Source organism: Leucopleurus acutus (assembly GCF_964270905.1).
Source record: "Leucopleurus acutus genome assembly, chromosome: 16".
NCBI classification, from domain to species: Eukaryota; Metazoa; Chordata; class Mammalia; order Artiodactyla; family Delphinidae; genus Leucopleurus; species Leucopleurus acutus.
This window is the reverse complement of record NC_139158.1, coordinates 60,637,135-60,661,724: the sequence shown is the minus strand read 5'-3', so window position 1 is coordinate 60,661,724 and position 24,590 is coordinate 60,637,135. Positions and strand designations below refer to the sequence as shown.

Here is a 24,590-nt window from a genome sequence, read left to right as displayed (position 1 = left end):
AGACACTGCCTGTTTCCAGCAGGACAAGAACAAGGAATCCTACACCCCAGGAGGTGCTGGCAGCCATACTGGGACCACAGGGAGTGCCGACCTCAGCAAGAGGAAACACCCTGGAGAACAAAGGAGAGAAAGAGAAACTAGGCCCTCGGTGCCGTCGCTTGACTTCCGGGTAAAGCCTCGCCTCACCTAGAGTATTTATGTACCTGAGCCCTTTATCGTTTTGGCCAATTTGACTTGGATGTTCTGTTACCTGTAACCGAAAGTCTCCCAACACAGAGTGGATCTGTGAGCGGCCAGAGGCTCCTGGGAGTGGGAACAGTCTGGGTCCCCAGGGAGGCCAATTCTGAGACAGAGCACAGGGTACAGGACATTGACTACTGAGTGTCCTTGGGACCGGCTGAAGGAGGGAGGAGAGAGAGGTGCACAGGGCTGGGCAGAGGGAGGAGTCAAGCTGCAGTGCAGGTGCAGGGGCAGTTTCAGCCAACCCTCCAAGCAGCCCTGGAGCCAGAACAGCCTTTGGTGTTGGCACATTAAGCATCATGGAAGGTGGGAAGAGGCCCGGCTCTCTGCAGCCAAGGCAAAGCCCAAAGGCACTGGCAGCTTGAGGCCACCTGCCAGTGGCCCTCCCGGTAACCGGAGCAAAAGCCCTTGCTTGAGAGGGGTCCAGGCAGCGCCCCTCTTAAGTCCATCGTGAAAGAGTATGTGGCAGGGAACAGCGCCTGACTAGGCACCTGAGGATGAGTTGGTGTTCACGTCCATACACCGTTGGGGTAGAAGCGGTGGACAGACAGACGGCTGGACTGGAAAAGAGATGGCCAGCAGCAGTGAAGGTCCAGCCAGTTCCCAGGTGTATCAAACTCAAGGAATCCCCCCTCCACCCCGGAACTGGCCTCAACAGGTCTGGGCACAAATCAGGTGAGAAACTGGAGTCGCACTGCACCAGGGAGGGGGTGGCCCGGAGCCACAGAACCATGGAGACTCAGGCAGGGGGCGGCGCTCCAGCACTTCTCAAGAAGTTTGGAGCCCCAGATGCAGGCAGCACAGTTGCCCACCCCGAATCTTAAGACAAAGTCCACTTCTGCCTAGGCTTCTCAGGAAGCCCCAGGCACTGGCAAAAGGCAAACCCAGCTTTATTGGTAAAAAGGACTTGACTAGGAATTCCTACCTGGCTCAAGTAGAAGCACCAACCAAAAGCATGGAGGGAGGGGGACGCAGGAAGCGGACAGGAAACAGGAAGCACGCAAGGGAGGAAAGGACGGAGGGAGGGAGCAGGAGGAAGGAAGGAACTGCAGACCAGGTCTGGATGGGGACGTGGGCTTGGAAGGAGAGAACTCAAGGCTCTGGGTGTGGGGAAGAGACCAGGGAGGGAGGGGTGGCCCATCGCCCCGCCATCTAGAAGGGCAGCAGCTCTTCCACAGGGATGTTGAGGATGATGTCCATGTTAGGGGTGCACCTGATAGGAAACAGCAAAGAGGGGTGTGAGACACCAAGCAGGGGCACCAGAGCTGCAGGTAGGGGAGCACGGCCTCAGAGGAACACAACCTGTGACCTTACAGCAAACACACACACACACACACACACACACACACAGACACACACACGTCAAAATGGAAAAGGAACTGGTTTGGCAGGACTCATGTTGCCCCACAGAGCTCTGAGGCCAAGAGGAAACAAGAGCTCAGCTCTGAAGTGCTGGGGCCCCTCAGGACGAGCGCTCTCTCTGGAGTCAGGATGACTGGTTTGGAAGCCTAACTCTGTGTCACCTTGAGCACACTGCTTCTCCCCTCTGAGCCTCTGGACATCACTGGGCACCTATGTAACAAGCACTCACTATGTGACAGACCCCAGGCGAGCCTCGTTTCCTCATCTGTCAAGGGGGGAGGGTCCACCTTCAGTCACTGATGGGAAGATTAAATGAGACCAGGCCAGCATGTAATAAGTGCTCAGTAAATGACAGGCATTATTCTTTCCGTAACAGTAGCAAGAGCAGTGGGTTCCCATCTGCACTATCTTCCCATCTCAGTGACCAGCACGAACATTTCCAAGGCTCCAGGATTACATTCTCCCTCCCAGTTCTCTCACCCACTCTCATGGTACATACTGACGCACGCTGAAGGATTTAGACATGAAATGTCAGGATGTCTGCAATTTACAACATTTCAGAAGAAAGAACAAGGAAGAAATGAAGATGAAGCCAATATGGCAAAAATATAACTATTTCTAAATCTAGATGGGTAACTGGGTATTCATCATAATACTCTCTGGACTTTTCTGTATATTTGAAATTGTTCAAAATAATAGTTAAAAAAAAATGCATCTCTGTACTGGCAATGCCCAAATTTCCATCTCCAGTCAGTATCTGTCTTCTGATATCTACACTCGTACCCCCAACTGCCTACCTGACAGCTCCACACTGAGGTCTCTGTAAATTAAACTCAGTGTCCCAGTCAACTGCAGACTGACCTGCGTAAGTCTCCTTCACCCCCCGGCCCCAGCCTTCCCTCTCTCTGGATCTGGTACCACTACCCACCCTGTGACAAAAGCCAGAAACCCAGGGGTCATTCTTGACACCTCCCTGTCCTTGACTTCCCACATCCAAATATCACCAAGGCCTACGGGTTTACCTTCTTCAATTCTTCTCCACTCCATCCATCTCTCCTCTCTCTTCTGCCACCCACCCTGGCCAAGCCACTCCCGACCCCCCCCCCCACACACACACACGATTGCCAACCAGACTCCCAGCACCTCCTCTGGCCCCTCTCCAATATCTTCTCCACCCTCTTTTCAAAGTAACTCTTCTTGGAATGCAAATCTGATGTCACCACTCAGCTTACAATTTCTCTGCTTTCAGGGTCAAGTACCAAACTCTTCCCTCGGTCTACCGGGCCCTGCGTGGCGGTTCCTAGGGGCTGAGCTGTCCTGCTTCCTCCCCGTTACTCTCCCCACCACTCTGCATTCCAGCCTCATTCAGCCCTTGGTACACATCAAGTTCCCTCCTACCACACATGCTCCACAGCCTCACTGCTCGGCTTGTGACCCAGGGACTGGCAGCGTCAGCCTCACCCAGGAGCTTCTTAGAAATGCTGACTCCTCAGCCCCACTCCAGACCTACCGGTTCAGCATCTGCTTTGTAACGAGGTCTCTAGGGGATTCCTGTGCACATTCTGGTTGGAGAAGCTCTGCCTAGGGATGCGCCCCTCCCACGTTTTAGGAGGAGAAAGCTTCTTCCCATTCCCGGTGTCTCCCTGCCCGTGGAGGGGCAGCAGCAGGCATACTGCTCCTGGCCTCGCTTTACTCACTCTGCCCCTGGAAAGGGGTACAACGACCTGACCAGTGAGTCTGGAGAATAGGATGGGGCATGGGTGCCCTGTTCCCTCTCAGCCACGAGCAGCCTGCAAGGACGACACTCTCCTCTGCTCCAACACAGCTGACCAAGGAGCTCGACTTGCCTAATTCTGGGTTCACTATTCAGAAGCCAAGCTATCTGGAGATAGAAGCTGTTGCTACATTCTCTAAAATCAGCTTCATCAGAATAAAAGTGAGCGTCTGGCCCGTGTCCGCCTTGCTCCTTTCAGTCTTATTTCAATGGGTTCAGAGCTCAGATAAGGACGACGGTGCCGACTCACCACACCCCCAAGACGCCAGCACCACCACCTGGAAATGTTCTTCCTTCAGTTTCCCCCTTCAGCCCCTTTTGCCCAGTGAACTTCTATGCATCATCCTTCAGACCCTGGTTTAAACTGTCACATTCTCAGGGAAACCTCTCTTGACCCTCCAGACTCCTCTCTGTCCGGGCTACGCTCTGCCAGCGCCACGTCTATGCCTCTGCTTCAGCAGCTCTGGGGTCAGTTGCTGCGGGACCTTTGTCGGTGGCTCGTTATCGATGAATGTCTGGTCCCCTCCTTGGCTCCATGGTGGTAGAGCCCAGGGTTACTTGCACTCACAGTGCCTGGCACTCCACAGGCACATCATAAATTTGACAGTACTTTTTAAGGAAAATAAGAGGAGAATGAAGAATAGGAGGTAGAGGAGGAGGAGAGAAAGGGAGAGGAAGAGAAGGAGATAGACATAGAAGCTAAGAAGAAGAAAAATAATTTGCAGATGGTAAGATCTGCCCCACATAGAGAGGCGTGGCCTGGTGGGATCCTCACCCTCAGACCCAGAGGGCCTGACCCAAGGGAGGGCAGGCAGAGAACTGGTTTTGGAAGGAGGGAAGTCCCTCCTTTGGGGCCCAGAATTCTGCCCCACGGAGAGAACACCTTTCTTTCCCCGCAGTGTGCCTTCCAGGCCATTCGTCTCTGGAGCCGCCCACCCCACTCAACACTGTCTTCCTGAACACCCCAGGAGCTTAGGGGCGGACCCACTTGGTTGAAACGTGGAATGTGGAATTGGAAGGGTCCAGAGAGATTACCTAACTCAGCCTGCTGTGCAGAGATGGGACACTAAGGCCCAAAGATGGGAAAGGTCACATCTGCTACACAGTCAGGGGCAAAGCCAAGGCAAAAACCCAGCCTCCTGCCTCCTCCACCAGGCTGCCTTCCCCGAGAACAGAGAGCTTCTTCGAGTCCAGAGCGTGGCTAGTTTAAGAGGTAGCTACACAAGGGTCACATACTTGGATCTCCGAAGCAGAACGTCCGCAAACACAGTCTCTCGGGGTTCCCAGATCTGAAACTGGAGCTGCTCCACCTCAGCCCTTAATACGGGTATTTCCTCCTCAAAATGGTCTATGAGCTGAGGAGAGCAGGGGGAAGTGAGAAAGGAAACATTCCCCAACCAAAGGGAGGAAAGGGCAAAGTGAACAGGATTATTGCTCATTCATCTACAGCAATGGCCTGGGCTTTGTCACTTTTGTCACTGGGACTTCTGGACTCCAGACGGGGGTCCTCGCTGTGCAGGGCAGGGCTGGCTCACAAGTTACCGACGATGTTTGATGGTTCCGGTTAAGGGTGAGGGGATCGTGGAGAAGGGAGACAGGTTGCAAATGGGTGGCAGCGCTTGACAGTGAGAATTAACGGGGGCTGGTGGAGGTGATGAAGGCCATTCACTCGGATAACTGATGAAGGTGCAAGATCACGAAAATTACCGCGAGAGGGTGGTGATGGTGGATTTCATTAACACTGGTCATGAGTGATGGTCAATGACAAGAATTAAAGAGGTGGAGACCGGGGCTGGGTAGTGAAATTAAAGTGATGGTCATGTGGTGATGCTTGGCGATGGTGCTGCTGGGTCATGGCTGGCGGTGTTGGTTAATGAGGCAAACCCTAGGCCAGCACGAATCCCCTTCTCAGATGAATGACAAGTGGCATTAATGGCACTGCCAAGCAGGAAGGCTAACACCAGAGTCAGAGACCTCATGAGCGCCACATCAGGACAAGCCTGACTCCCACAGGTCCTGGGGACCACCCACCCTCCTGCTCTAGCACAGGGGTGACGACCACATTTGCTGCCCACTCACTTCTCGGAACTTGTCCATGTATTTCAGTATGAGCTGGCTATTCCAAGTCTTCTGCAGGAGCGTTTCCTGATGAGCACGCTGGATTTTCTGCAGAGGAAGGAGAGGTCTGGCCCCCAAGTCTGGCCCCAGGGGCGACCATGCACTGGGTAGCATGGTGGGTGTGTGGGGGGCCTGGAGGCAGAGGACAGGGAAAAAAGCAGGGCTGGGGGCAGGACCTGGATACCTGCCACAGTGGCTGGCTACTCACCACCACCAGAGACCTCAGTAGGTTTTTTTTCTTATTCTGAATCTGGTTGGACATAGATGCCAGGACCATTCTGCACATCTCACTGAGGTCATCCAGCTCATCCTGGGGGTCAGCAGGAGGGTGTTGGCCACCAGCCCTGCCTCCCACATGGTCTGGCGAGGCAAGGCCATGGGCTCACCTACCTGCTGGCTGTCCTTCACCTGCTGCAGCTGGCGCACAAGGTTGGCAACCTGGACCGACTTGATGGGATACTCACGGTCCATGTAAGTGCTCATGAAGCTCACTTTCTTGTGGACCTTCTCGATCTTGGCATCCAGCTGTTCCACCTGCTGCTCCAGGTCTGAAGAGATCAGGAGGGACAGAAGGCAGGATCCTCCCTCAAGAACCCCCCTGGGGAGACCCAAGAGGCAAAGCTCTCCTTGACCAATGAATTGGGGTCTGGGCTGAAGCAAGTTCACACAAGGCTGGGAGGTGGTGGACAGTTAAGCCCCTAGAGAGCTCTTTACCTTCACAGGAGAAGAGGCAGTACCGGGTAGGAAAGAAACTATCCCAGTGCAAGATCCCTCGGCAAGCCCCGGCTCTGCCAATGCCACTGCATGACCCTCACCAAGACCCTCCCTCTCTGGACCTCAGTCCCCTCATACACACGCTCCCAAGGCAATGAGCCCAGTGAAATGTGGCAACACTGGCTCCCAAGACATGACCAGGGCAGGATTAAGACAGTCTATCCTGCCACCCTCCATGGAGGGGATCCCCAGCGTCTGAGGCTGCCTGACACACTGCCCCTCCCCTCAGAAGGCTTCTAGTCTGCTCAGGGGAAAGAAACCACAGGCTCAGCAGGTCTGTGGCCAGTGACCTATTCCAGCCACTGACTCCCAGAGGGACGCTGGCAAGAGAGAGGGAGGCTGGGATTGGATGCTGGCTCCTAGCTGTATAACCTTCATTTCCCTTACCCTCAGTTGCCTCATCTGTAAAATGGGAGAAAAGAAAAACTTCCCTGCCTTACAGGTAGTCGGAACGACGGAGAGTGAGCCCGTAAAAACAAAGCACGTAGGGCCTGCAGGCGCTAAGTGCTTGATGAGTAAGCTGTCAGCTGTGCATCTCAGCAGAAGGGAGGTGATGGGCCTGATGGTTTCCGAAAGGGAGGTGCAAGGGGAATGCCCAGCAGCTGACCTCCACAGAGGGCCAGGCGAGGGTCAGGGAGTCAGCCCCAGGGATTCTTACTGTGTATCCTGGATTCCTCCTTCTCCTCCCATTCCTGAAGCTCACACTTCATCTGGTGCAGTTTCTTCTTGTTTGCGTACTCCAAGATGTCAGCGATGGTCTGTGGGAGTGGGGGGCGGGGAGGGGGGTCAGCTCACCCCAAGCCTCCACTGGTGCGGCCAAAGCACGGACTGTCAGAGGACTCAGCACTTCCTCAGAGGAGTCTCCAAACCCAGCCCCACATATACTGTGTGCCAGGCACAACTCCTCTTCGGGGTGGGTGCAGTTGTGCCCCAGTTTTACAGGGCTCAGAGGTTAACCCAAACTCTTCCAGCTAATAAGTGCTGATGGGGATGAGTCCCCAGCCCCCGCCACCCCCAGTCTGATTCCAAAGCCCAGGTAGGTGGGCGGGGGGTGGGGGGTGGGGCCGGAGTGTGTAAGAGATGTATCCTCCACATGGAGGAAGCAGCTTGCGCAATGGGCCGGGAGAGGCCGGGAGAAAGCAGGAGAGGGCGCCCAAGCGCTCAGGAGGGCGGCGTCGCGGGCTGGACCGCAACGCAGGGCAGAGGCAGGGCTGCGGGGCCACGGTGGGGGCTCACCGTGAAGACGTCCTCCTGCTGCAGCATCACCCGCACTTTCAGGGCCGAGCTGTCGTCCGTGTCCTGGATGGTCTTGATCAGTTCCCCACAGAGCTTGGTGAGGAAGTCCTCGTGGTTGCAGAGCTCCTGGTGCGCGGTTCGCCGGTTCCTGAGCATCGTCTGCAAGCGGAGGAACAGGGAAAGGGGGCAGTGTTTCGTGATGCGCGGAGCTGGCCGGAACCTCCGGGAGCCTAGGGACCACTTCCCTCCCGCCGCAATCCGCCCCCTTGTGGCCTCGACTGGTAAATGCCACCCGAGCTGGGCGGCGGTTCCCCATTGTCTGCGGGTCAGAGCACCTTGAATTATTTCATCCTTTCTGAAACACCCATTTTCCCATAATTTTACACTCTGAAGTGGGGATATATCTTACAGTTGGTGGCGTGTTACAGTCTAATTGACAAATATTTTATTAGTGGGTAATTAAGATAAAGGTACGCCTTATTATCAATGGCTTCTTAGAATCGATGAACTATATAGTACTAGCAATAATAGAAAATGCCCAAGTAGGAAAGAAGATGGCCGAGGATATGGGCCTTGTCTGGAGAAGAAGCAGGAGAGGCAGAGTGGATGATAATCGCTACCATTTCTCGTCAGGCAGCTGAGCTGAGTGAGGACTGTTTCATACAACAGCCCCTGGGAAAAGAATGAGCCTCTAAGGGATTAAGGGACTTGCCTAAGGGCCCCCAAGCAGGTACACATAACCTACAATAATAATAACAACAAGAACAATCGCTGAGGGTGCCTCACTCAGCAGGCGGCTCAGGGTATCAGCTTACCCTCCAACAACCCTATGTTCCCCAGCTCTATTTTACTGATAGGTGGATGGATGTTCAGGCAGGTTACATGACTGCCCCAAAGTTGCACAGACAGGAAGTAGTGGCACCGGAACTCGAAAGGCAGACTTCCGACTCCCAATGTCTATCTTTCCACTACATTAAGATGAGGAGCTGAGTGGGCCTAAGGCCGCAAGGTGGGCTGAACCTCACAGTGATCAAGACTTGGATGTTAGGCCTCGACACACCTTGGTTCAAATGCCAGCTCTGCCACTTCCCACCTAAGGGAACCTGGGCACGTTAGTTAGCCTCCCAGAACCCTGCTCTACTCATTCCGCATGTTAGGAAACTAATGCCGGCTTCAGAGAGCTGCTGCTATAAAAAACAGATGAGGTAATATTCACAGTCAAGCCGCTTAGTGGCGCGTCTCGCACACTCAGTGACGAGTCACCATTCTCACCGGTTCTCACCCTCCGCCTCTGCGAGGCTATGTGCTCTCTTCTTTATTCCTTCTGTTCTTCATTTCTCTGTCCTTTGTTAGAAACTACCTCTTCCTAGCCCTCAGCTGCCATATTCCTCACACAATGATGAGTAATAGTGCAAATGCACAGAGTACTTATTATGAACCCTAAAGTATGCTAAGCACTTCCCATGCCCTACCTCACTTGGGACTATTATTTTTGTTTTTGTTTTTGTTTTTTTTTTGCGGTACGCGGGCCTCTCACTGTTGTGGCCTCTCCCATTGTGGAGCACAGGCTCCGGACGCGCAGGCCCAGCGGCCATGGCTCACGGACCCAGCCGCTCCGCGGCATGTGGGATCTTCCCGGACCGGGGCACGAACCCGTGTCCCTTGCATCGGCAGGCGGACTCTCAACCACTGCGCCACCAGGGAAGCCCACTTGGGACTATTATTATCCCCACTTTAGAGAAGCAGAACTTGAGGGTCAGAGAGATGCAGTACCTTACCCAAGGTCACCCATCGCAGAGCTGTTGTCCTTGAAGTCTGGGCTCCTAGCCACTCCACCATCTTGCCTTCACATCTCCAGACCAAAACATCTCCAAATATGGCCCACAGGGACCAGAAGCATCTTGTGAAAAATGCCAGTCTCTTGAGTCTCGGGCCCACTGAGCCCCACTCCCAGGTGATTCTGATAAAGTGTAGAATTAATGACCTCTGCTCTAGAAATGGATCTTCCCTGACCACCAGCTCTAGGGTAGAAACCCTACTTGTGCCGTCCTGACCCTTACCCAATTTGTAATTACATAATTACAGTTTGTAATTATGTCTCCCTTTTTCCCAATTTATTTTTCTCCTAGGACTCATCACTACCAAACATAACATGTTTTTCTTATTATCTTGTTTCATGTCTGTCTACTCAACTAGAATTTTACAGCCAGGAGGGCAGGGGCTTTGGCTGTTTCGTCACAGCTGTATGTATCTCCAGCACACAGGACAGTGCCTGGAGCTCCATAAGTATGGGTTGAATAAACTGATGAGTACTATTCTTTGGGGGTTTAAATTCATTTATTATGTGTCTCCCCACTAAAGTATAAGCTCCATCATAGCACAGATTCTAAGGGCCGTGTTCACGGCTGTGTCCCCAACACCCGGCTTGGTGCCTGGCATATCGTAGGCATTCTCTCAGGAGTTGTTGATCGAGTAAGTGACTGTCCTAAGGCTGAGGGGCAGAGTCAGGATCCTACTTCATATCCAAGAACAAACCAACTGAGTCATTTCTACTCCCTTGCTCTGTTTCCCCCTTGTCCCCACAGCCCGTTCTGCACACAGCAGCAGCAGCCCAAGGACTCCCGTGAAAATCTAAGTCAGATCATTTCCCCACTCTACTCAGAATCCTCCAGGATCTTCCTGCCTTACTCTATGCAAACACAAAGCCTAATCATGGACTACAGGGCTGTATACAAGCTATCTCCTTCCCCCCAACAGCCCACCATCTTTCTTCCTCATCACCTGGCCCATCACTGACCTCACACCAACCTCAGGGCCTTTGCACTTCCAGTTTCTCGGCCTGGAACATTCCCCCTCAGATGTCACCACCTTAGCAGCCTTCCCTGACCACCCTCCTAAAACAGTCATGGCCGCTCCATCCTCTGTGCCTCTTTAGCCCCTAACCTTATTTTACACTTCTTCATAGCTCTTAACCCTCACTACACATATTACATTTTTATCTGTCTTACTTATTATCTGTCTCCCCGAGTAGAATGTGAGCTCCCTAAGGTCAGAGTCCACATCACTGGTGAATCCCCACACCTAGAACAGGGTCTGGCACATAGTAGGTGCTCAAATATTTGTTGACTAAACAAATGAATGATTACAAGAGACAGTATTAGGAACTGGTTAGGAGCACAACTTTTAGAGCCAATTGTCCAAGTTCATGTTTCAAACAAAAACACATAAACCCTTCTAAAGTCAGGATAAAAATAACATCAGAGGGCTTCCCTGGTGGCACAGTGGTTGAGAGTCCGCCTGCCAATGCAGGGGACACGGGTTTGTGACCCGGTCCGGGAAGATCCCACATGCCATGGAGCAGCTGGGCCCGTGAGCCATGGCCGCTGAGTCTGCACGCCTGTGCTCCACAATGGGAGAGGCCACAACAGTGAGAGGCCCACATACCGCAAAAAAATAAAAATAAAAAAAATAACATCAGAAATATGAGTTCCTACTTTACGAATGCAGGGCTGCCTCTAAACCATTTTTGCAAAATTGAAGGTTAAAGGAAAAAAAAGGTTTCAAGGCAAATACATTTTTCCCTATTTCTTTATATAACAGTCATTGTTTATTGACTCATATTAAAAACTTTCCTGAAGAAGTTAAGAATTCTTCTATAGTATTTTGTAGTACTTATAGTATTTGGTATTTTACTTTCTCCTATGCACACAAAAGCCCCCTCTTCTTCTAGTCATTTCAAATACTTTGAAACAATGTTCAGAAGCCATAAAAAAACAATGGATGGTAAGAAAATCAATTATCAAAAGTTCTATTAGTTGATGTGAAAATTTTTAATAGTAAGCTCCTAAGCCTTGCTTTAAGATGCACTGTATTCCGTAAAAGGCTAATTTACTGGAAATTTTAAAATGAACAAGCCACTAAATTGTGTTCCTGATGCAGTAAAATAAAAAGTGATTCTGCTCAGAGGGAGCACAGTCCTGCCAACACGTCGATCTTGGACTTCTGGCCTCCAGAACTGTGAGACAATAAATTTCTATTGTTTTAAGTCAAAAAAAAAACAAATTAGTGATTTGTTTCCCTGGGATCCTCCAAAGGTGAACAGCGAGTTGGTTTTATTTGTTCTTTCATAGATGTTCATATATTTCATGTTTTAATGCATTGCAGTCATTAATGTTAAAAAAAAAAGTGATTCTGATCATTTTCCTGAGTCTTAAACACAAAGGCAAGGGACTTCCCTAGTGGTCCAGTGGTTAAGACTCTGTGCTCCCAAAAAAAAAAAAAGACTCTGTGCTCCCAATGCAGGGGGCGCAGGTTCGATCCCTGGTCAGGGAACTAAGATCCCACATGCCTTGCAGCGCGGCCAAAAAATACAAAAACAAAGGCAAACTACTGTTTGCCTAACTGGCTTTGACCCCTGGTACTGCATTTTCTAGCTGCGTGGTCTGTGTCATCTCCCTGCACCTCGGTTTCCCCATCTGTAGAAGAGGGATGATGATAAGCGTGCCCACGGGGTTGCTGTGGGGATGAGGGGTCAAGTCAGGCACCCATGAAGTGCTCAGTGCGTGTTTGCTATCACCATCCCCCGCCCCCTGCCCTGGGCCCTGGTGCCTGCAGAAAGATGCTCGTCATACTCTCACTAGTCGGATTTTGGTCTGTGTCTTCCCCGAGTCCAACTTTCCTCTGCGCAGTTCTAGTGGATTCCTCGGCTGACTTGTCATCCACAAGGTGGGCTTGGATTGCAACCCTAGGGTATAGGAAAGGACAGAGAGAGTGTGAGGGTAGAGGCAGGTCTGGGGTCAGGTCCCAGGGAATGCACCAGCCATGAGAAACCCCAATGCCATCCACTCATGTCCTTATAATGTACGAAAGTGAGACTGAGGAATGAAGCTCACATCCATCAGTTAGCTCCCAGGCCCCACTCTGAGCCTTGTTATAACGGACAGAGAAGCCCAGGAGACTTCCACATACCACAGTGACGGTGGGGTTGAACAGAGGGGAGGAGAGGGGTAGCAGCAGGAGATGGCCAGACATCCCCAATCTCTCCCACCAAGCTGGCCGGTGGCAAGCTCAGAAGGGGTAGGGGTTAATAGCAACAACGAATGAAGCAGACAGCCTGGGTTTGAATCTGGATTCTGCCTTCTACTAGCTATATGACCTTGGGCAGGTCACATGACCTCTCTGTCCCTCAGCTTTCCCATCTGTAAAACAGAAATAATCATCATGCCTACCTCACAGAGTTGTAGTGAAATTAAAAAAGAAGTTACTATAAAGTATTTGGAATAGTGCCTAACCCATATTCAGTGCTAAATATAAATTACTAGCTGTCACTGTTATTACCAATGACCTGAGAATTGGGATCAGGACCACAGCATCAGATAAAGGCACAGGAGCCGTGCAAAATGCTAACCAGCTGTCTGCGGAATACCTGTAAAAGCTGTGGTCCTGCCAGATGAGAAGTACACGAAAATAATTCAGATCGGAAGAAGGCATTAGGAGGGCATGTTCTGAGAATCCCTGCTTCCTCTCCACGCGTCCTGCGCAGTTATGAGGCAAATCACACAGATGATCCCAAACGCTACTGCTGCCTTGTCAGCCCCCGCCAACATCTCTGTTGGAGGTGCAACCCAGTTCATTTTTGAAAAATATTATTTCTTTTATGGATCAATATCCTTAATTTAGTATTAAGTGTTGAAGTGACAAAGTAAAATTAGAGTAATTTTGTGTTAAAGTTATGAATTATCTGTATGTATCTGGTATTTAATTGTATTGAGAGATGGAGTGATTAATAGATTAATTTTGTGGTTCTAATTTAAAATGTGTAAGTGAGATTTTGATTTAGATTTGTTTTAAGTTGAAAGGTTTAATACACTCTTATTAAATGTGTATAAATTACAATTTTTAAATGAACATAAGATTATCCATATTTAGAAGTTTATTTATTAGATATACAAGAATTACATTAAATACCCAATGGTTTTGTTCATCAGAACAAGTGAACTCTTTGAAAATGAAAGTGAATATATTAAATTTTAAAGGTGGCTTAAACGATTTAGGAGAATTTAATTAACCAACTTCCAAAACCCCCTTCACAAGGGTTTTTAAAAATTATAACATTGTAAGCTGAACTTAAATACTTAGCAAGATTTATTGCTTTAATAAGGAGTATTTCTTTTCATTAATGGTGGTAGCCCTGATTTATTATTTTTGTAATTAAACTTTTTATTTTTAAATAAATTCAGATTACATTTACTTAAGAAATAATGCAGAGAAATCCTATGTTCCCTTAACCCAATTTTTCCCGACCGTAACATCTTGCAAAACTAAGTACAATATCACAACCAGAACACTTAAAGACAGAACATTTCCACAACCACAAGGATCTCTTATGCTGCCTTTTATTGCCACACCCATTTCCCTCCCCTTCCATGCTCCCCCTACCTATGTCAATCACTAATCTGTTCTCCATTTCTACAAATTCTGTCATTCCCAGATGGTTATACAAATGGAGTCATACAGTATGTCACTTCTGAGACAGGCTTTTTTCACTCAGCATAATTCTCTGGAGATTCATCCAAGTTAGTGAATGTATCAAAAGTTCCTTCCTTCTTGCTGAACAGTACTACATGCTATGGAATGGATGTACCATCGTTTGGTTTTTGTTGTTGTTGTTTTGGGGGGGTTTATTTGCGGTACGCGGGCCTCTCACTGCAGCGGCCTCTCCCGTTGCGGAGCACAGGCTCCGGACGCGCAGGCTCAGCGGCCATGACTCACGGGCCCAGCTGCTCCGCGGCATGCGGGATCCTCCCAGACCGGGGCACGAACCCGTGTCCCCTGCATCGGCAGGCGGACTCCCAACCACTGCGCCACCAGGGAAGCCCACCATAGTTTGTTTAACTACTCACTCATTAAAGGACATCTGGATTGTTTCCAGTTTGGGGGTATTATGAATAAGGCTACTCTGGAACTTTCATGCACTTTTTTTTTTTTTCACTTTTTAAAGCTGAAGTACAGTTGATTTACAAGTTGTCTTAGTTTCTGGTGTACAGCAAAGTGATTCAGTTTTATATATATATATATACTTTTCATATTCTTTTCCATTATAGTTTATTACAAGATATTGAATATAATTCCCTATGGTATACAGTAGGACCTTGTTGTTTATCTATTTTATATATACTAGTTTGTATCTGCTAATCCCAAACTTCTAATTTATCTCTACACCCACCTTTCCCCTTTGGTAACCATAAGTTTGTTTTCTATGTCTGTGAGTCTGTTTCTGTTTTGTAAATAAGTTCATTTGTATCATATTTTAGGTTCCACATATAAATGATATCATACGATATTTGTCTTTCTGATTCACTTCACTTAGTATGGTAATCTCTAGGTCCATTCATGTTGCTGCAAATGGCATTATTTCATTCTTTTTTATGGCTGTGTAGTATTCCTGTGTGTGTGTGTGTGTGTGTGTATACACACCACATCGTCTTTTTTTTTTTTTAACATCTTTATTGGAGTATAATTGCTTTACAACGGTGTCTTAGTTTCTGCTGTATAACAAAGTGAATCAGCTATACATATACATATATCCCCATATCTCCTCCCTCTTGCGTCTCCCTCCCACCCTCCCTATCCCACCCTTCTAGGTGGTAACAAAGTACCAAGCTGCTCTCCCTGTGCTATGTGGCTGCTTCCCACTAGCTATGTATTTTACATTTGGTAGTGTACATATGTCCACGCCACTCTCTTTTTGTCCCAGCTTACCCTTCCCCCTCCCAGTGTCAAGTCCATTTTCTACATCTGCATCTTTATTCCTGTCCTGCCCCTAGGTTTTTCAGAACCTTTATTTTTTCTTAGATTCCATATATATGTGTTACCATACGGTCTTTGTTTTTCTCTTTCTGACTTACTTCACTTTGTATGACAGACTCTAGGTCCATCCACCTCACTACAAATAACTCAATTTCGTTTCTTTTTATGGCTGAGTAATATTCCATTGTATATATGTGCCACATCTTCTTTATCCACTCATCTGTCAATGGACACTTAGGTTGCTGCCATGTCCTGGCTATTGTAAATAGAGCTGCAATGAACATATTGGTACATGACTCTTTGAATTATGGTTTTCTCAGGGTATATGCCCAGTAGTGGGATTGCTGGACTGTATGGTAGTTCTATTTTTAGTTTTTTAAGGAACCTCCATACTGTTCTCCATAGTGGCTGTATCAATTTACATTTCCCCCAACAGTGCAAGAGGGTTCTCTTTTCTCCACACCTTCTCCAGCATTTATTGTTTGTAGATTTTTTGATGATGGCCATTCTGACTGGTGTGAGGTGATACCTCATTGTAGTTTTGATCTGCATTTCTCTAATGATTAGTGATGTTGAGCATCCTTTCATGTGTTTGCTAGCAATCTGTATATCTTCTTTGGAGAAATGACTGTTTAGGTCTTCTGCCCATTTTTGTATTGGGTTGTTTGTTTTTTTGATATTGAGCTGCATAAGCTGCTTGTAAATTTTGGAGATTAATCCTTTGTCAGTTGCTTCATTTGCAAATACTTTCTCCCATTCGGAGGGATGTCTTTTCATCTTGTTTATGGTTTCCTTTGCTGTGCAAAAGCCTTTAAGTTTCATTAGGTCCCATTTGTTTATTTTTGTTTTTATTTCCATTTCAGGAGGTGGGTCAAAAAGGATCTTGCTGTGATGTATGTCATAGAGTGTTCTGCCTATGTTTTCCTCTAAGAGTTTTATAGTGTCTGGCCTTATATTTAGGTCCTTAATCCATTTTGAGTTTATTTTGTGTATGGTGTTAGGGAGTGTTCTAATTTCATTCTTTTACATGTAGCTGTCCAGTTTTCCCAGCACCACTTATTGAAGAGGCTGTCTTTTCTCCGCTGTATATTCTTGCCTCCTTTACCAAAGATAAGGTGACCATATGTGCGTGGGTTTATCTCTGGGCTTTCTATCCTGTTCCATTGATCTATATTTCTGTTTTTGTGCCAGTACCATACTGTCTTGATTACTGTAGCTTTGTAGTATAGTCTGAAGTCAAGGAGCCTGATTCCTCCAACTCCATTTTTCTTTCTTAAGATTGCTTTACTATTCAGGGTCTTTTGTGTTTCCATACAAATTGTGGAATTTTTTGTTCTAGTTCTGTGAAAAATGCCAGTGGTAGTTTGATAAGGATTGCATTGAATCTGTAGGTTGCTTTGGGTAGTATAGTCATTTTCACAATGTTGATTCTTCCAATCCAAGAACATGGTATATCCCTCCATCTGTTTGTATCATCTTTAATTTCTTTCATCAGTGTCTTATAGTTTTCTGCATACAGGTCTTTTGTCTCCTTAGGTAGGTTTATTCCTACCTAAGGTATTTTATCCTTTTGGATATGCTCTTGCACTGGTTTTTGTGTGACCATAAGTTTCACGTCTCTGGAACAAATGCCCAAGAGTGCAATTGTTGGATCATTATGGGAAATGTGTGTTTAGTTTCATAGGAAACTGCCATATTCTTTTCCAGAATGGCAGCTCCATTTCACATACCCACAAGCAATGTATGCATGACCCAGTTTCTCCTGTTGCCAACATTTGGTGTTACTACTATTTTCCATTTTACCCATTCTTATAGGTGTGCAGTGACACCTCATTGTGGTTTAATTTGCATAGCCCTAATGGATAATGATGTTGAACATCTTTTCACGTGCTTATTTACCATGTGTATTTCCTCTTTGGGTGAAATGCCTCTTCATGTCTTTTGCCCATTTTCTAACTGAATTGTTTTTCTAGTGAGTTTTGATGGTTCCCAATATATTCTACAAAGCAGTCCTTTGTCAGATATGTGGTTTGCAAACATTTTCTCCAAGTCTGTAGCTTGTCTTTTCATACTCTTAACAGAGTCTTTCAAAGAACAAAAGTCTTAAATTTTGATGAAGTCCAACCTGTCCATTTATTTCATTTTTCTTTTATGGATCCAGCTGTTTGTGTAAAGTCAAAGAACTCTTCACTTGGCCATCAGTCCCAAAGATTTTTCTCTCCTATGTTTTTTTCTAAAAGTTTTACTGTTTTACATTTTACATTTATTTTTTACTTCATTTCTCCAGTGGTTGACTGTGGGTCCTGGAGCCAAACTGCCAAATATCACAGCCTGGATGTGCCCATCCTACCTGTGACCTTGGGAGTTACACCTGTCTGTGCCTCAGGTTCCTCATCTGTAAGAGGAGGTGATAACAACAGCACTCACCTCATGGGGTTGTTGGGAAGATTAAATGAAGTGATAGGTGTAAAGTGTTGAGAACAGTATCTAGCACATAGTAAGTGCTTGGTATACGGTAACTGCTCTTGTTCTGTTTGTGGGTGTGTCTGTTACATACCTCACCACTTCCCCAGTGAAAGAAAAGGGCAAGAGTTTCCCTGTAGATGCTGTTTAAATAGGGTCTAGGACCAAAGACAAAAATTCTGTCACTAGCACCAGGTCTTGGGCTTCCCTGGTGGCGCAGTGGTTGAGAGTCCGCCTGCCGATGTAGGGGACACGGGTTCGTGCCCCGGTTCGGGAAGATCCCACATGCCGCGGAGCGGCTGGGCCCGTGAGCCATGGCCGCTGAGCCTGCGCGTCCGGAGCCTGTGCTCTGCAACGGGAGAGGCCACAAGAGTGAGAGGCCCGTGTACGGCAAAAAAAAAAAAACTACCACCAGGTCTTGTGCTCATCACTTTATATCAATGACTCTCAACAGGGGTGTTTTAGATATATTGGCGGGGGGGGGATCTGTGGATTCTCACTGGGGGCCCAACTGGCATCTATAGGTGGGGGCCAGGGACACGAGATATCCCCCAGAACAGGACAACCCCATAGAACATAGAATTCTCCTGTCCTGCATAACTCTCCTAAGTCCTACTAGATATGACATAGGTAAAACCCCTATTTATGACAATCTGATCCCAGAACCTGACTCTGTTTTACATATAGCCACAAAGAATATTTTTCAGGGTTTTACTATAATGCTGAATTTTCCAAGAAAGCAGCTACAATCAAGGGAAGATTGTGCTTTTTTTGTTTAGAACTTTACCAAGAGATGGGCACCACTTTGGAAATCACAGTTGCAATGAAAAATCCCTCTTGGTATTTTGAGTCCCTGATTTCCCACCGTGTGTCACTCTGCATTTGCAACTGTTATGTTCACCATGACTCCACATCTATGAGTAAGTTTCTGAAGACTTTCTAATGTCTTCTAATGGACTCCATCCTGAGCATTTACATACTGAAATATACTTTATTTAACTATAAATAACTTTCCATTTCCTTTACAGTTATGGTATTAAATTAATATTTAAAAATTATATATGTAGGTAGGTTATATTATCTATGAAGTTTATTTCAGGATACTAAAGGAATATTACAAAATATTTGTAATATTCGTCATTAAAAGGAGTGTTGGGTCTGAATAACAATGCTTTACACAGATCTTCTCATTTAATTCTCACAACAATCCTATCAGGTAAGGATTAGTGTCCTCATTTTACAAATGAGAAAACAAAAACTCATTCATCTCTCTCACTTTCCCAAGAGAGCAGATGGGAGAGCCAAGGTCTGAACCCGTGTCTGCCTGAGCCAAGGCCTCAGAACACCCCTGGAAGGCATGACAGTGATGTGGCAGAGATTATCCCAAGTTCACCAAACCCTGTTTTCTTTTCCTCCTGGACACATAGCTGGACTATATTTCCCATCTTCCCTTGTGGTTAAGGGTAGGCATGTGACTGAGTTATGGACACTGGAATATGAGTAGAAGTGATGTGTGTCACTTCAAGTCTATGCCCTGAAAAAGAAATACGCACAGGATCATCCATGCTCTTGCTCTCTCTCTTCTCTCTCTGCTGGATGCAAAAGTACCCAGCAGAGGACTTCAAGGCCTTAAAAAATGTCATTGTCACAAGGTGAAGGAGCCTAGATCCCTGAATGATCCCATGAAAAAGATTACTCCCTCCCCGCTAGATCCACAAATGTACTTCAACATAAATGAGAAATATGTTTCTGTATCAATACTTGAAATCTGGGGATTGTTTGTTATAGCAGTTAGCCTACCCTGATATAAATGTTGTCACCAAGGGCCAAGAGCATCCACTCCATCCTGTCCCCAACTCCACCAGCACCCAAGTGCCTCTGCCCACCTGGCTGGATGGCAGTCCAGGTCTTCATTTTGCTTTTCTGAGTGTTGACAGCTCGTGGGATCGGAGGCAGAGTAGATGGCTTGGCTTTCTGCTTGGACCGCTGCCATGGAACATAATCCTACCAGACATAACACAAATCAGTCACACAACTCATGGGCTCAAATCCCAGCTTACCCCCTTACAGATATCTGTAACCTTGATCAAGTGGATTTACCTCTCTGAGCCTCAATTTTCTCATCTGTAAACTGGATCTAATTATAAAAGCTACCTCCACAGGTTGGTACAAAAATTCCAAAAGATGATATTTGTAAAGCATGTGGTAAGTGTTCCATAAGTGTTAGCTATCACTTTTTCAGCAGCCAGCCAGAATTTACTAAGCACATCGGCTGGGAGGTGCTAAGAACTGTGAGAAACAGAAGGCATGGAAAAGACCCAACAGGAAAGCAATCAGAGATAAATAAGAGAGCAGCATAATACACCCTTACATCCTGATAGGTGGTGAGAAAACTGAGCTTCAGAGCCACGCCCCGGGTCCCACAGCAAATGCATGACAGAGCCGGGCCTGGAATTCAGGTTTCTGGATTCTATTGCCCAGGACAGTCACCGCCGTGGGCGTTGAGAGCAAGCTGACTGCAAGCCCAGGGTCAGCAAGCGCCACCCACATACCTTCCCTAGCCCTCTTGGACTCACCAGAACCTGGAACTGGGGGACTGTGGAGCAAATCCCAGCGTGGTTGAGTCTGGAAAGTGTTGGGGCGGGAAAGAACTCCCATCATTCCCAACCCACGGGATGCAAGCAGCAAACGTGAAACTGGCATGGGGTCTCGAAGCCGAAACCTCACCCACTAGGGACACAAGCCAAGCAGGGGCTGGAGAGCTCGAGGGAGAGGCGGGGCTAGGGAGATGGGGCGGGGGGCGGAGGGCGGGGTCAAAAGGCCTTGGGACAACACCCGGCGAGGACCCAGCCAGAGATAGGTTGGGCGCACGCATGCGCGGTCCACAGCCCCTCCATACGCCTTTTACGTACCTCGGAAAGACGCGCGCCATTAGAGGGAATGGAAGAAGAGTCCGGAGGCCTTGGGGCCCCGAATTTTTGGGATGCCTATTTGTTCGGCTTCTCCAACTTCCTTGTCTCAGCGTGGGTCGCGCGGTAACCAAGGCCACTCAAACTTCCCAGCGAGACCTGCCGCTTTCTTGCCTGTCTTGGTCTCCAAGGAAACGGACGCAGACTACCGAGCGCCTAGAGGAACGAGTATCGCAAGGGAAAAAGTAGCTCTCTCCACATTCTTCTCATCGTGGTTTCAAATTCCCCTCAGCTGGCCCAGCCTATCATGCTAAAGAATCAAGTCATATTTCTCCTCTCAGCAAACCTCCATCACTTCCTTCTCCATCCTTACTCTTGGCTAATGACGTTGCTTCCTATTTTACGAGGAAAATCACGGGGCTCGGTAAACTCATAATTTCACATCACTTCATTTACCCACCTACATGCCTCCCTCCTGAGACTATGTGTAAACTGCCTACTGACACCGATTCCTACAATTGTGCACTGAATCCTGTCCTCACTCATTTTCTCTATGATATTCCCTGGGCAATTCTCCCCGTTTTCTCCATCACCCCTTCCTCTGTATTATTCTCATCGCTTTACCAACATATTTTAATTTCTCCTATTAAAAAAAGTGACCACTTAGCATCCAGCTACCCTCCTGTTTCTGCTTCACTTTACAGCAAAACTTCTAGAGAGGTTTGCCTACTGTTTCCCATTCCTTTCCGCCTGTTCAGTCAGGCTTTCACTCTCCACCTCTCCTCTGAAACTGCCCTTGTCAACACTACCAGTGACCTCCGTTTTGCTAATCCCCACGGTCACCTCTCAGCCCTCATCTTACTCAGCCTGTCTGCAGCATTTGACACAACAGATCACTCCCTCCTTGACACACTTTCTAAACTGGTGTCCAGCAAACCACTCTCTTGTGTTGCTTCCTACCTACTTCTCTTCTCCTTTCCTGGTTTCTCCTCTTCTCCCTTTACTCCCAGGTCGCCCCAGGACTCAGACCGAGCCCTCTCTTTTTCTCTGTCCATTCTCACTACATTTGTGCTCCCTTCCGGTCTTGTGACTTCAGATGCCAACTCTAGATGCCTCCCAGACTCAATTCTCTAGCCTCTCCATTGAATTCCAGACACATACATCCAACTGCCTATTCAACATCTCCACCTGGGCGCCTAAGGGGCAACTCTAACACTGAATATTTCCCCAGAAGCATTCTTCCCCAACTCAAAGTGGCAACTCTTTTTCTGGAGTCATTCTTTTTCATTCTCCACCCCCACTCTCCCGCACCACACGGCATGAGGGATCTTATTTCCCCCCACCAGGGATCAAACATGCTGCCTGCAGCGCGGAGCCCTAACCACTGGACCTGAACCTCCAGGGAATTCCCCTGCAGTCATTCTTAACTCATCTTTTGACTCATCCTCATCCCACAACCAAATCTGTCAGCAATACCTTCAAAGTAATCTGGAATAAGACCGCTTACTACTACCACCACCTGTACAAACATATACCCCACTTTCACTCTGGGACTACAGTACCAGCTCCCACCCTTACGCCACTCCAGTTCTCCCTCCACACCCCAGATTTGCTAGATAGAGCACAGATTTTAAAGTGCGTTCCAGTTTAAAAAATAAATTGGAAATTAATTAATTAATTTAAAAAATAAAAAATAAATTGGAGGGAGCAAATAATTTAAAAGCACTCACACTCTAATAGGGGAATGTTACTATAGACCACAAGGCCAGAGCTCCCAACCTTCTCCCCCTCTTAAAAATCATAGGAGAATGTTATAAATAGCACTGCACGCTGTGGTCGACAGAAGGGACTGCTATGGCAAAAGCAATCAGCATGGATACTCTGGGCATTCAAGACCCTCCCAGCTGCCCCTAGGGCTGAGGGAAGCACTATGTCAGGCACCCCATTTGCAGAGCCACAGCACTGCAGCAGGGAGGTTCTGCCAGGAAACCGATAAGAAGTAGGAGGTAGCAGTATGTGGTAGACCTGAGGGTTGTCTACCCAACAGCCATTCCTCCCCTTCATCCCAGCTAATGGACCCTCATCTTGTTCAGGTGCTCACTTGCTTTAGAGGAGGCAGGTCCCAGCCCCAGCCCCAGTTCCAGCTCCAGTTCCAGCTCTGGTAGTCATGATTGGTCTGAGCTAGGCTTGGTGGGCCCATTTCCCTTACCGGTTTGGTAATAGGCATGGGATAAAAGTCTGACCAAGGAGACAGGGTGGGAAGTCTACTCAGCAACTTTGGGGAAAGACTGTCATCACACTTTTATAAAAAGACATTGCAGAAAAACATTCCCTTGTCTATTACTAGACATCATCATATCTGTGTGACATTGCTGGAATTGCAGGACTGTGAGGACAGTTAGCTGAAGAGGACATCCTGGAAATGGAAGAAGAAAGTTGAAGAAACTTGTTCCTTAATAGCCATGCTGAGTCATTAAATTAACCAATCCTGTCACGTATCTAGAAAGTACTGGAGGTTAAATAACAAATCACCTTATTGAGTGTGCCATTGTGAGTTGAGTTTTCTGGTACTTTCAGGCCAGAAATATTCTAATGAAAGCTACATGTGAAAGAACAACATTGAATTCACGCCCAGGTCTCATCTCTCTGTTGTCTTCTTGTTGCACATGGATGCTATTCTTCAGTTGTCTCTGTTCCCTCTTCGAATCCTATCCGGTCCTAAGTGTGAGCATAACTTCCTGGGGTGACTTGGAGTTGCCAGGCCAAGCCTGGCTTTGCAGACAAACATGGCTTCATGGGGGCTGTGGCAGATAACCTTGTGGTAAGTTGAGTTTTTCATCATCTGAACAAACTACAGACCCTGGGGCTAGTGCTGTGTGTCATTGCTCTGCGTCTAAGCCGTCAACAGTGCACTGGGTTGAATGGTGTTTCCCCCAAATTCGTGTCCTTCTCAGAGTTTCAGAATATGACCTTATTTGTTTTTATTTTTGTTTTTTTTGCGGTACGCGGGCCTCTCACTGTTGTGGCGTCTCCCGTTGCGGAGCACAGGCTCCGGACGCACAGGTTCAGTGGCCGTGGCTCACGGGCCCAGCCGCTCCGCGTCATGTGGGATCTTCCCGGACCGGGGCACGAACCCGTGTCCCCTGCATCGGCAGGCGGACTCTCAACCACTGCGCCACCAGGGAAGCCCGAATATGACCTTATTTGGAACTAGGGTTGTTACAAATGTAATTAGTTAAGAGGAGGTCATACTGGCAAAGGCTGGGCCCTTAATGCAATATGACTAATGTCCTTATAAGAAGATAAGAGAGACCCAGACACAGTGAGAATGCCATGTAACGAGAGAGGCAGAGATCAGAGTGGTGCATCTACAAGCCACGAGCCCTGTCATATTCCTGGGCCATCTTCAGCTTGGCCACATTTGTGTGAGCCCTTGTCAATCTGGATGAAGAAATATCATCAATACTAGTCTGCAAGACTCTGGGTTCCCTGAGCACAGTGAAGATGTCCAACAGGGTGTCCTCCTGGACCCACTTGGTGGTGAGAGGATATAGGAGGACAAACTTAGTCAAGCAGTCCTAAAGAGCCAGAATCAATGTGCGTAGCCTGATAGGATTTGCTTGCATGCTGATGGGATAGAGTTGGCATCTTCAGTTGAGCATCTTGGAAACTATCAGTTTGGACCCCAAGTCATACTCTGCAAGGTGCTCCTTTGCTGGCAGTGTCTGCTGAGAGTCCAGTACAACCTGATGATATCACAGAAGGTGCTCTTGTACCTGTATTCCAGCTCGCTCCCCATGCACGTGCACCAGCCACACCCAATGCCAAGACAGGTCTCAGAAAAATGTCAAAGAGTTTGTCCATGTGGACATAATACTGGGCTTCTGATCATGTCCCCTTCATGG

The 24,590-nt window shown here is 47.8% G+C and overlaps 1 protein-coding gene across 1 annotated transcript; it reads right to left on the bottom strand.

Moving 5' to 3' along the window:
• Positions 1-1,255: 1,255 nt before the first annotated feature.
• Positions 1,256-19,690, bottom strand: LOC309972690 (uncharacterized protein C20orf96; the record flags this gene model as incomplete). The annotated part of the gene is made up of 9 exons (XM_082856481.1): positions 1,256-1,453; positions 4,613-4,731; positions 5,456-5,542; positions 5,703-5,804; positions 5,885-6,042; positions 6,927-7,026; positions 7,505-7,663; positions 12,136-12,248; positions 19,663-19,690. The coding sequence occupies 9 exons, from the start codon at positions 19,688-19,690 to the stop codon at positions 1,393-1,395; spliced, it is 927 nt and encodes a 308-aa protein (XP_082712607.1). The 3' UTR covers positions 1,256-1,392.
• Positions 19,691-24,590: the final 4,900 nt, after the last annotated feature.